General features: G+C 48.5%; 1 protein-coding gene across 3 annotated transcripts in view; it reads right to left on the reverse strand.

The window, feature by feature from the left end:
* Positions 1–13,175, reverse strand: part of POLR1A (RNA polymerase I subunit A) — a 75,584-nt gene that overhangs the window by 45,950 nt on the left and 16,459 nt on the right. For all 3 annotated transcript variants that reach the window (XM_023251845.2, XM_023251841.2, XM_045054520.1), the window contains 5 exons: positions 12,888–12,993; positions 12,442–12,604; positions 9,602–9,772; positions 9,340–9,462; positions 6,850–7,080 (listed from right to left, as the gene is read on the reverse strand). In XM_023251845.2, the coding sequence (XP_023107613.2) occupies positions 6,850–7,080; positions 9,340–9,462; positions 9,602–9,772; positions 12,442–12,604; positions 12,888–12,993 (794 nt within the window). The remainder of the gene's footprint in view (positions 1–6,849; positions 7,081–9,339; positions 9,463–9,601; positions 9,773–12,441; positions 12,605–12,887; positions 12,994–13,175) is intronic.

Raw genomic sequence — 13,175 nt, forward strand, 5'->3', positions numbered from 1 at the left:
CATCACTATTGTTCCCAGGGCTCTCCTCAGCCTGGTCTGCATATGGCTTCCGTCCATCTCCTGTTTTATTCAACCAAACGAAAGGGGAATTGGTCCCTTTTTTTAAGAAAGAAACTTTTCAAAAAAAATTTTTTAATGTTTATTTATTCTTGAAGGAGAGAGGGAGACAGAGCATGAGTGGGGAGGAGCAGAGAGAGGGAGACACAGAACTCAAAGCAGACTCCAGGCTCTATGCTGTCAGCACAGAGCCCGACACAGGGCTCGAACTCACGAACCACGAGATCATGACCTGAGCCGAAGTCAGACGCTCAACCGACTGAGCCACCCAGGCACCCCTGAAACCCTAGAAATCTTTGAGAAATAGCTACTAGCCCAGTGTAGCCCTGATCCCGGCTCTGGACTCAGAGATGCAAGTGACAGATGAGGCCCCAGGCCCCTGTTCAGTAACCTTTGTCTTCTTCAGAGAGGTATGGCCTTTCCAGAGTCTTGGATTCCTCTGAAAAATGGTCTAGGGAAAGAAATGAACACATCTGACGACAGCATGTCTGCATGGAGCTGTGAAACCCCTGGCTTGAAAGGACCTAGCAGACCTCTGGCATTCCCCGCACTGCCCCCTGCCCCAGGCACATGAGAATAGGTTGTTTTAAACATGAATCCTAGGTTTTAGAACTATCTCACCCAATCTCTGGAACACAGAGTTTTGAGTCCCAGTTCAATGCCTTCTGAAAACATTCTGTTGCACTTAAAACATTAAAAAGAAATTTTTTTTTTTAAATTTTTTTTCAACGTTTTTTATTTATTTTTGGGACAGAGAGAGACAGAGCATGAACGGGGGAAGGGCAGAGAGAGAGGGAGACACAGAATCGGAAACAGGCTCCAGGCTCCGAGCCATCAGCCCAGAGCCTGATGCGGGGCTCGAACTCACGGACCACGAGATCGTGACCTGGCTGAAGTCGGACGCTTAACCGACTGCGCCACCCAAGTGACCCTAAAAAGAAATTTAAATTGCCATAGTCTTTTGGGAAAGCAATCTGACAACAGATTTAAGAACGTTTAAAACTCCTTTCCTTTTGGCATTTCATAAGGAAAAAAGTGCCAATGTCAGGTTACATAAACACATATGTTTAAGCAGCAGTGCTCAGAGCGGACAAACATGAAATAACTTGGGCTGCTCCACAGAAGCGGCATGGGTATGTAAACCATGACATACACTATGGAATACTATGCAGTGATGAAAAAAACGGAGTTAAATACTCATCCTTCCGTGATGGCGATGATATATTCAAGTAAAAAAAAAAAAAAAAAGGAAAAGAAAAAGAAAATCCAGGTGCCATATAAGGTGACAGGATGAGGCGACTTAAAACCCAAGACAATTCTTTACGTATTTATACGTACAAGGGAAAGGTTTCTTGGCTCCCTACCCAGCTGTCCCTATGGACTCCGCAGGTACAAGGGCACATGGGAAAAGTAAGGCACAGAGTACATCTTTACCTCTACACATCTTAGTCCTGTTCCTGCAACAATGCGTGTGTATTACTCCTATTCATTTTTTTTTTTTTAAGATCTCCAACTATTTTTAAGAAAAGCAACAAGTACTGCCCAAGTGATATGCTCATTGTGGGGCAAAAAACTCAGAGAACAGAATAAAGACCACAAGTAATCTTACTCCTTAAAAGATAGCCACCATTCACACTTTTTTCCCCCTTACCAATAGGCCACTGGTCATGTCCTCCTGACAGAACACCAGTTCCCACAAAACTGACTCTAGTGGAGGGCTCACTGAGCTTTATACTGCCCTTTATCTTACCTTATGTTAACTACTGGGCTTCCTAAATGATGAACCCAAAAGCTATTTTAAAAGAGAAATGTATGAAGGCCGCTGCCCCAGCCATTCTGCAGGCCCCCTGAGCAGCTCAAATCAGTCTTGGTCAGACCCTTCCCACCCAAATGGACTTGGTCCCAAATGGACTCGGTCAGACCCCTCCTACCCAAGTTTCCCTCAATTACAGCAGGTAACAGGTTGGGGGTAACAAATTCCTCCAAGTCTAGTCTCTTTATGTTGCCCACATTTATGAAGCTGAACCAGAAAGGTGGCTCCAGAGAGTCTAGAAGTAGACAAAAGATCCTGTCCCCATCCACCCCACCTCACCCCAAATTTTCAGCTGAGCTGAAAGTTTCCTCCAGGTCAGGGAAGCAAGGAGCAAAACCCTGAAATTCTAAATGGCAGTCCTAAAAGCACTTAGCAAGGAGGCAGTCTTTCCGCGCTCCAAGGAGTTCAAACATTCCCCTCTCTGCCCCCACATCCATGTTTCCAAGGAGACCTGAACTCTGAGAATTCTCATGAGGGTCTGTCCAGGGCACGTCATAGAGACTGAGCTGACTTTCAAGGTCTTATTTCTTTAGCTTCTCCAGGGAGAAACTGCCCAGACCTGTGGGCAAAACCCCAGGATGGGCCTCAGATTTGAGTCTCGTAAATTTGAGACATCCTCTAGCATAAGCAAACCCCACAGCTGGGAAGGCAAGCAGGCCAGTCTGGCAGGCACCAGCCAATCCAAACAGAAGCCCTGGAGCAAAGGGAGCTCCCCTCGCCAACCCAAACCTGAGGCCCTTCCTTTCTCTTGTATCTAAATAAATACTGCAGTGAAAATTAGCATGCCCCAGTGCCCGGGTCAGAGTTTTCAGAAGCAGACCCAGAGCCAAAGAGCGGCTTCTGGCAGGCTGCTGGGCTGGGAAATGAGCCTCAGCCGTCCTGGCCACCTCCTCCCAACTTACAAGGCCCAGAGGAAGGGACAGAGATTTCACACCTCCCAAGGGAAACGGGTCCTGTCAGTCACCCTTTTCCTTCTCACCTAACCTGCGGTCCGTCCTTCCCCAGACAAGGCTCCCTGCTTCCCAGTCATGACCCCAGCTCTTTAGTCTAGTCCTGATCTACGTGTAACGCGTTAACCAAAATCTGCAAAACATTACAAATATGTTATAAGTACACACGTACGTAATTATACAAGTTAGCATCGTTTATAATGTTATTGAGATTTTGGAAAATAGGGGTGCCTGGGTGGCTAAGTGGTTGAGTGTCTGACTTCGGCTCGGGTCGTGACCTCATGGTTCGTGGGTTTGAGCCCCATATCGGGCTCTGTGCTGACAGCTCAGTGCCTGGAGTCTGCTTACGATTCTGTGTCTCCCTCTCTCTCTGCCCTTCCCCTGCTGCTGTTGCTATCTCTCAAAAATAAATAAAGATCTAAAAAAAGAGAGATTTTGGAAAATAAAAATAATCATCCTTCATCCCCACGTCCTGATGTTAAGAGCTACTTTTCCCTCATAAAGTCCCTTCCTGTCTTCGCCCCTGGTGACAGGTCCAACGTGGCCCTACCACCTCAGTGCCTCCCTCATCTCAGCCTGGGTCCGTCTACTCCGCAGGAGTTTCCTGAGCACCTCTTGCATGCTGGGTGCTGAGAATACCCTGCCCGTGTCCTCACGGAATTTAGGCATTGGAGGGAGGATGAATGTGAATGGGTGCACGCATGGTGACAACACCACACAATGAGAACAAGGGGTGGGGTGGGGGTGATGAGTGTGTGGTGGGAACACCATGGGGCGCACCTCCCACAGTTCTGAGAGTGTCAAACTACAGAACACAAGCAGGACACCTGCTTTTGTAAACAGAGTCTTCCGGGCACGTGGCCAGGCCCATTCATTTATGTGCTGCCTGCGCTGGCTCTGACACTCCCAAGGCAGGGTTGATTAGCTGCACCAGAGACCATGTGGTCCCCAGAGCCTAATATATTTACAACCGGGCCCTTGGCTGGAAAAGTTTGCAGACCCCTGCCCCAGAGGATGAGGGCTTTGCTGAGACCCGAAGGACTAGCAGGAATTGGCCCGGGAGCGTGGGGGAGGGCAGTGATCCAGGCGGGGACACAAATACACGAGGGCAAGGCCTGAAGGGAAGGGACTCTGCAACGATGGGGGCCAGCTGGAACATGGAGGCAAGCTGAGAGGTGAGGCTGGAGGGGAAAACAGGGACAGTGTGCCCAGGACTGGAACTGAAGTCAGAAGAGCAGCGAACGGGGCCGCCCCATTCAACCTCGCCACTGCTCGGAACGCACTTCAGTCACTTCCCAGGAACTGACCGGCCTGTGGCAGCAGGCCAACCTTCCCTCTCTGAAGCTCTGGATACCGCTCATCTCCGACCCCACAGACGTAACCAAGGCCGTGTCAAGTTCTCTGTGCAACTGCCTCATCCTTGCATCCCAATCACGTCAGAAACCCTGTACCCTTCTGCTGGTCTTTCAGATGCCCTTAGCAACTGGCCCCGCTGCCTCATGAGAGCTCTGAAACCTGACTGCTCCCACTCTTCGAACTGCTCTCCTGCGTCACAAGTGACCTTCATTTGGACAATTCGGATGCACCCTCTCTGTTTCTGCACTCTACTCAGACTTCACATGGAACTTCATGAGCATCTAACAGGTATCCCTGGGAGATATGAAGATACCCAGGGCTGCTCTTTCCCACAACCACATGTGGGAAACAGATGCAGATGCCAAATGAGGAGGCCCAGCTCCCCCACCCCCCAACCACTCTCCCTCAGCTTCCCCGGTCCTCCCTGCCTTCCTCCGGCTTCCACATTTCAGCCCGTGAGTCCCCCATTTTCTCTCTCCACTGTACTTTGTGCTCAGAGTTCACACTCTGAAAATTAACTCTTATGGCCCTTAATTTAAGTCCCACACATCCACCTCTCACAAGAGATGGGCCTTTAGATTCCCCACCATCATCTCACTTTACAGGGGCCCGATGCACCTCCTGTCAGGGCACTGCCACTCTCCTGTGATGGGAACCACAACTTGGTTCTCACCTCCTGTCTCTTCCACAGCCTTGACCCCCATGCTATCCAAGTCACCCCCTCCCCCCAAACATCCCTGCCATAACCTTCACTTTCCTGCAGCCTTCAGGCTGGCCCTCACCTGCCTCCTGATGACTGAATCCTCCGTGCCCTCCCACCCTCAGGAGCCCTTTTGTTGTTGTTGTTGTTGTTGAGTCTGCATCACATTATTTCTAATAAGAACTGCATCTCAGTCACCATCGAGATACAAAGATAAATACCGATAAAGCATGTAAGTGCATCATGCATATTCAAGCCAAAACCAAGAGTATGTTTCCGTCCTTACTGGGCATCTTAATCTACACACCTGAAAACCAACTATAACTTTTTTGATCAAACACACATAATTTCTTTTTTATCTTTAAAGTTCTTTGACTTCCATGTGCCTTTCTTGCTGAGCATCTAGCACTAAAGCCAGAAGTCTCTGTTGCTAGTCCCGGTTGTGTCCGCCACACCACCGAGCAGTGATGCCACACATTCCCTGGTGATGCCCCCACCACGCTGTAAACTCCAGAGTAGCGCGGCCTTGTCTACAGTGACTGGCAAAGCGCGGCACAGAGAGCAGTGGGTCCTCTGTACCGCCGACCCCCACTCCACTCTCCATTTTTCTCCCCAATTTTCCAACCATGAGACTCTTTCACGTGTTTGGCTTGAGTTAACTGGAAGACTACCTCATGTTTGTCTTGCTTCACCCACAAGTTACGTGAAGTACACCTCGAGATCTCCTGCATCCCTTACACAGCTCCTACCAAAACACCAGGCGCTTCAGAAAGGCAGAATAATCCCATGAGCCTCAACATAAACCTTATTTCATGCACTAGAAAAGAACAAAACAGGTGACCTGATCTGTGTCTGCCTGTGTCCCCTACGGCCAAAGCAGAAAATGGGTAGCATGCTACTGCTGTACCTTGGCAAAGCAGTGAGACAGAAAGTGAGAGGAGAGGCTGTGGTGAAGAACCAACAGTCACCACAACAAGGCCACAGCGCTTCCCTAATCCTTTTTGTTCCTCCTCCAAAGTTCCCTCAAGGCCGATGGAAACTTTGTAGAGCTCCACCTCATTACTAAAGACCTGGGTCGGCCACTAGGTCTGTACATGTCAGAGAACCACGCAGACGAACACTCACTCTATCAGTCCCCTAAGTTAAACCCAAATAAAGATCCATTTCACCTCAATAACTTCTGCCACTACTGCCTGGCTAGGGGTCATCTGTTATGCTCCCCCCAGCATAAATGGCTACTATTTAGCAGGACACAAATGTCACTCACCAATTTCATACTCCCAGCTAATCAATTACGTACTCTTTCCAGTGGAGCCGAGGTAAGCTTTGGGATCCCTTAACACAGAACTACAAGCAGCCATCAGCAACTGCCAGGAAATGATGCATCAGATGAAACCTGTGGGTTACCAGTTATCACGGACATAGCACATTTCCTTCCTTTAGGTCAGTTCTCAAACATTAGCAGGCAGAGGAACCCTCCAGAGCACTTGCTAAAACACAGATTCCTGGGCCCCATTCCCAAAGATTCTAATTCATTTTGCGGGGGGTTGGGGAGAAGAGGGTGAATGTGCATTTCTCACAAGCCCTAGGGACGCTGCTGCTGCTAACCTCAGAACCACCCTTTGAGGAGCCCTGCTTAAGGACAGCAAACTCTCCTGCTCCAGGATCACAACTGAGTCATCATTAGAGAGTACTTCTCGAGTCTTTGATGTGTGCCCAGCACCGTGCTGTATGTCATGGGACAGCCAAATGAAGCTTGAATCATGGTGTCAAGATCCTAGGAATGCCAGCTCGAGCTGGGAAGATAAAGTAAGCCCCATGAAACCCCTAAGGAACACCCACATGCAGGGGAAGCTTCATCTTGTGAAGGCAGAACAGCTCATGGATTCCTGTGTCAGCACTCATGGCTGGCAGTCACAGGGGAGCCAGACAGGAGCTGGCCGAGCCCCTGAGCAAATCTGTCCACTACTCACAATTTTTGTCCCCTGGGGCTTAGGTGCCCCCGTGGCTGGTGTCAGGAGCTGTTTGGCCACGGCTTCCCGCTGTGTCAGGTCCACAGCACTCAGGGCCGTACGACTGCCATCCTCGTTGATGACCATGGAGGCTCCCGGGTGCACATTGGGGCCATTGATGACTGCTTGCCTCAGTTCCTGAACATTCCAGGGGGTGACTGGCTGAGGGTAGGTCAGTTTTGTGGCAAACACCTGGAAACAGGGAGTAGATATGAAAATTCGGGGTAGGCAGAAAAGATTGTATAGAGATTCAAAATCTGACTCAACAGGCTGTGAGACTTCTTCCCCATGACGTGGAGGTGCTATCTTAGCCACAAAGGTCCTTCAGGGAGTATGCAACATCCTGTCTGTCTTCTCCACAAAGCCATTTATCTAGACTTGAGGCCCTAAGGGAATAGAGATCAGGCCTCCTTTCCTAGCAGTCTGTCTGGAGAGAAAAATTTGAGTGTTGCAGTTTACACATTAAAATTTTTTTCACCCATTCCAAAACTTCATCATTTCCTCACCCACCAATCAATTCACAGTCCCCAAAGGCAACACAGAATGGGACACTAACTTGAGAGAGGCGGCAAATACCCGCCCTCAAGTACCACCACAGCCCTCTCCACTCCAGTAGACATCACTAACCCAGACATGGCGTTGGAGCCTCTACCCAGCAGTTTTGGCTGCCACTGCAATCAAGGTGGCACTTGAGATGAAACCAATTCAGTCTCCTGATATATGAGAAAGTGCAGCGTTACCACTTAACGCTTAACCTGCAATATACTCCAAGAGGAGTTATGTGGTTAAGTAAGTTTCTAAGTGGCTGAATGTTATAAACACTCTGATGCTCCTACATGCACACAACCGTATCAGAGACTATGCAGAGTCCTTCATAAAGAACCTGGTTGAACTCTGTCCAGGTTCTTTGTCCAGGTCTCTGCTTAAACAACACTTTGCGAAAAGCCTTACCTGCCACCCCAGCCAGTGCTCCCTTTCCCCATGGCCTATTCTGTTTTTTCCAATGCACTGACCACCACCTGACAGTGTTTATGCTCCTATATATTCCTTTATTTGTCTCCACCACTGGAATGTAAGCCTCTCAGGGGACACTCTAGTCGGTCTGGTTCACTGCTCATCTCTAGCTCATTCCCCAAACTTATTTCAGTTCCTCTGCTCCCATAACACCTCTCCACAGTGCTTTACGGGAAGGGTGTGCCACAAGGGACCAAGAGGCAATCTCGCACAGTCAGCTCCTCACAGCCATCCTGTGAGTAACACCCCCAGGCTACCATGGCCCTGAGACCTGAACAGGCTGGAGGTAGGCAGAGGGGGAGTCCCTCCTTAGGACAAGTCATTATGAAATGAACCCACATCCAAGAAAGGGAGGCTCGGCACCTCTGAAGGTGGAAACAAGACGCAGCACTACAGGTCTCTCCTAAAGCTGGGATGCTCTATGCATTGTGAGGCCAAAGGCTATGGGGGTAGTCCATGCCTTCTGTCCAAAGAAAGCAACAAATAGCAACGAAATGGGCCTCAGACTCAGGAAGGTCACAACTGGGCTTCAGAATACCTTTCTCTGCCACCTGACCCAGCTTCCAGACATAAAGATCCATGGCTCTAGGAGGCAGTGGGCCCAGGACTAAGCTTTCTCTGACTCCTGGCCTCTCATATGTGTGCCTTTGCCCAGGAAGCCGAGTGTACCCCAGAGAGACGAGGCAGCGGGCATACAGGGGACCATCAGAACACTTGAGCTCTGCTCATTACCAGCGCTCCCCAGAGAGCAGCAGAGGGGGCAGTGTGTGAGGAAATGAGACTCTCCACAAAGGGAAATAAACCACCTTCATATTACTGACCTCAAGGCCCATTAAGGAGGAAGCCAATTAAAGCGCTACTGCTAATGCGCACCACAGCCCGAATGGGTGGGGAAGTGAGAAAAGGAGGCTGGCTCCCTGAGGAAACACTAATGGGTGGATGGGGCACACTGCTCACCCCCAAGGAGCTGGGAGGATGGATGACACACACACAGAGCCCTCTCTGGAGGTTTTCTCCCTTCCTGAGCCTGGCAACTAAGTGTACACATTCCTGTCTCCTAATGCCTGGCAAGTGCATGGGACGGAAACCCCCCCTTTCCCTCTTCCTCGTCTCTGTCCTGCATTCAATCTGACTAGGAAGGTTTAGAGACTAGGCTTTGAGAGGCAGGAGGAAGATAGGCAGGCGGGGATGTGGCAGTTGGCTCCCTGCTTGCCCAGGAAGGGTCTTCCTTGTAGGTACAAGGTGTTTGGAGACCTGGTAAAGAGTGAAAGCAATACCATCACACAGCCTCACGTCCCTGCCAAATGGCTTGTTCAGGAAGAAGCAAAAGCTGTCCCCACCCAAGCCACAACCAGCGTGCTGCACACCTTCCCCCCCAGCCCTGAGCACTCCCATGTACCACACCCAACAGTAGCACAGAGGCCCCACCACACACACCATAGGAATTCCAATTTCGTTGGTGTTAATGTACATGTCTGGGCAGATGACAGAGCGGGCCGCATAGTCCACTCGCTTTCCCATCATGTGCTTTCGGAATAAGCCATCCTTCTTCTCCAGGATCTTTATGCAGGAAAAAAGTCCACAGAAAGCAGTTTAAAGAAAAAAAAAAAAAGTATACTTATTATTTTCTTGTTTCAAAACAAATACAGTTATTATTTAACCCCTTCGGTTAGCAATGGGGATCCAACTTCCTGCTCACCTGTCTAATGCCAGGGTACTTTTCCATCATTAATTTATCCATTTCACTATCAAACACGATATTGACGTGGCTCTGAAGACGAATCCAAATGTTGTAAAGTTTGTCTGTGAGGGACTGGCCAGGAAGCGTACTCAAAAAGGATCGGTCCAGGGCAATCGAAGAGTCTTTTTCCTGGCAAGACACAATCAAGAAAAGAGGCATGATGGAAAAACCTCACAAAGGCCAGGCTTTGTTTTGTTTTTCTTTCTTCCTCTAGCTCTGACAAATGATGAGCTCTGGAGTTTGCCTTTATGTCTTTTGTCTTATGCCTATGTCTTTTTTGCCACTGATGGATCAGTGACAAAGTCCTGATAAATCTATCTTGTCAGTTTGTATCAACATAACATCAGCCCCATCATATACATTTACCAGTCTGTTTTTCTGATAGTAAAATGAACTCAAGTTTACATGCGAGCTTTCTCTCTCTTTTTTTTTTTTTAACTAACATGTATTTATTATCTCACAGTTTCTGTAAGTCAGGAATCTGGGCACAGCCCAACTAGGTTCTCTGCTTCAGAGCCTCCCCTAGGCTGCAATAAAGGAGTCAGTCAGAGCCATGGTCTCATCTGAAGGTTCAACTCGGGAAGGATCCATCTCTAAGCTGACACGGCTGTTGGCAGGATGCGAATTCCCAGAGAGTGGCTGGACTGGGGGCCTCAGTTCCTAGTTGGCTATTGGCCAGAGGCCACTTACAATTATGTGCCTTGTAGGCTTCTCCAACACAATAGGTTGTTTCACTGAACTGTGAAACCCAAGAAAGTAATGGAGGGGTCTGCTACCAGCAGCTGTTGTAGTCCCTTACTACCTAATTCTTCAGACCACCGTATAAATTCTTGCCCCTTCAATACTCTTCATGAAACTCTGTTATCCTGCCAGATAACTGATTCTCATATGGAATTTCACCTTTGTTTATGGTTTTGGAAAAATCTTGATTTGAAGCACTTACGAAAATATAAGTGGAAGAATTTCTTAAAAGTAAAAATGTTTGCTATGTTATTTTCTATTTTATCAATTAAAATGTGGGTTCCCAACTGAGATACGTCAAGTGACTGGCTGATCTCCAAGCCTCACTGGAATATCTGAACCAATCCTCTTTAATATTTCTGTCCCTGGCTCTGCCTCCTTCTCTTCTCTCCCTACCTGCCCAGGAGACAGGCCCTTAAGCTGCCTGACAGCACCACCTACTGACACTGTCTGGCCACCTACTAGCCCCAACTGGCTGGGTATGACACTGGAGACCGATGTCCCCCAGTGTGAGTGAGATGGTGAGAAGAAATCTGTTAGTGTGTTGGGAGAGGTATAAGGGGAGGGGCGAAGCTCTAGTAAATAAGACTGCCAAGAAAACCATTACTGAAGTGGGTTTGTCCTCCACCCTGAGAAATAAAGGCATCTTCTTTAGATATAGGGAGGACAGATATATTTTCTGCTCTGAGGAAGCCTCACAGGGAGAGATGGTCACCTGTATGACGACAGGGGCGATGTCAGCCTAACTTACTGCTTATGATATTACCTGATTCAGGGCTATGTGATGACTCATGCAAGGAGACCCTGTCTCACTAGCATATACTCAGTGCCTAGTGTAGCCCCTGGCCCCCATCAGGCATTCATAATTCAGGAGAGGGCTGCCACAGAAAAGGAATGCAGGGAGCAAATAGGGAAAGAAATAAGAACATGTCCTGTTAATCACACAGAAAGGAGGCACTGTGACTTCAGGTAGCAAGGACCTTAAGAATCAGAAAGGATGTTGTTTATTTCTGCAGACACTCGGCCTTTTTGTTCCTATTTTCTTTTTTTTGACAAAGCGCTGCTCTAATTTCAAGGGACACTGAAGTAAAAGCTCTTAGCCCTGGTCTTGGCTATCTTAACGGCCTTCCCCCTAAACTGGACTAGGACCTGCAGATGGCATGTTCCTCTTAGACTGAAGGTTTTTGAAAGCACACCTATGCTAACAGGTCAGAAAACTTAAAACCAAAGACAGTCCAGAGGAGAGTATGGATAACCCACAGCACAAGTGTCCAGGCAGACAGTGGCGCCACCTGGTGATGGGACTGGCTCACAGCGAACTGTTGCCGGCAGCTGGAAGCAGCCTGAGAGCCCTGTCCACTCAAGGCTGAGACAGCCTTCCTGCTTCCATCCAGACGGCATCTCGGAACGGGGAAGGATCTCCATGATCTCAGCAAGCTTTCTGAGTGCCTGATTCATCTTTATACCCATGGAAGACCTGGCATACTGAAGTAGGCTCAGAAAGTCGGCTGAAATGGGAAAAATGAATCCAGCTCTACTGTTTACGGAGAACGAAGCTGAAGCCTCAAACCTGACAGTCCTATTCTGGGAAATTCCTAGAATCAACAACACTGCCCTCCTGAACCCAATGCTAGAGGTCTTAATGAGCCAAAAACAGAGCTGGATGACTCAGGCTCTGGCACCATAACCCAAAAGAAACATTCTTAGAGCCGACAGACTCTTCTTTCTGGAGCTGCCAATCACTGCTAGTGAGGCTAGGTGGCCCAGAACAGCCTCTATATAAACTCTTACCACAAACCATACACATTTTATGGTAGAAATGGGCCCAGGAAATTAAAGCAACTCAACAAAGGTTACTGGGGCAGAACCTAGATCTTCCCATGCTCATATCATGCTTTCCCCCTGACATTACCTAGGTACCCCAAATGAGAGCTCACACACAGCTGTACAGAATTCCCAACCAGCATCTCCCCGCACCCCCAGCGTTCTGCATCTGCACTGTGGGCATTAGAACTAAACATATATGCTTATGACGTCAGCTCCAAAGCAGCCCTGACCTCATCCTTGGCAGGTGCTGCCACCTCACATGGCAGCTCCTGTTCTTGGGCCATCAACGCCAGAAGTTTTCGGATCAGGACCATGTCCTTCATGACAGCCTGCAAGTTCACCGTCTGGCCATTAGTAAACATCTGGTCCCCTAGCCGATTGACAGGGCGATACCTGTAGGGGGACACACGGAACTGTTTAGTGGGAGGGAAGGGTCACGTTCTTCAGACTCTTGCCTGTCCCTGCTATGAGCAACTCACAACCCACCACACTTAGAAACCAACCAACATTTCTATTACATTCAAGACAATACTCCCAACTACCCGCAACTTGGGTGTGGAACTGCTGATTTACTTCTCAGTGCCCTGGCCCTTCAAGCCTCTCCCAGAGGTCATTATTCAATGAATCGCTCAAGAAACCTTTTCCAGGTGAAATAAAGTCAATTAAAGGGCATTACCTTGAGGGGGGCACCACCAAGAAATCCAAAAAGAACATACTGGGATTGAATCTGGACTCCATGCCAACATCTTCCAGTCCCAAAAAAAGGTAATTCAGAAAGAATCCTGTATTTGAAATAAACCAAAATGATCATTTAAATCTATGTGTCAGGGCAGGGATGGATGACCACAAAATTCTACTGGGTGAAAAAAAACCCAGAATATGAGACAACATGTGGAGTTAAATCACATTTTTCTTTCTAAAAACAAGCAAAAAATAGTGTCTGCATGTTGAGAACGTGCACGCA

This window comes from Felis catus, chromosome A3 (assembly GCF_018350175.1).
Source record: "Felis catus isolate Fca126 chromosome A3, F.catus_Fca126_mat1.0, whole genome shotgun sequence".
In the NCBI taxonomy this organism is placed as follows: Eukaryota; Metazoa; Chordata; class Mammalia; order Carnivora; family Felidae; genus Felis; species Felis catus.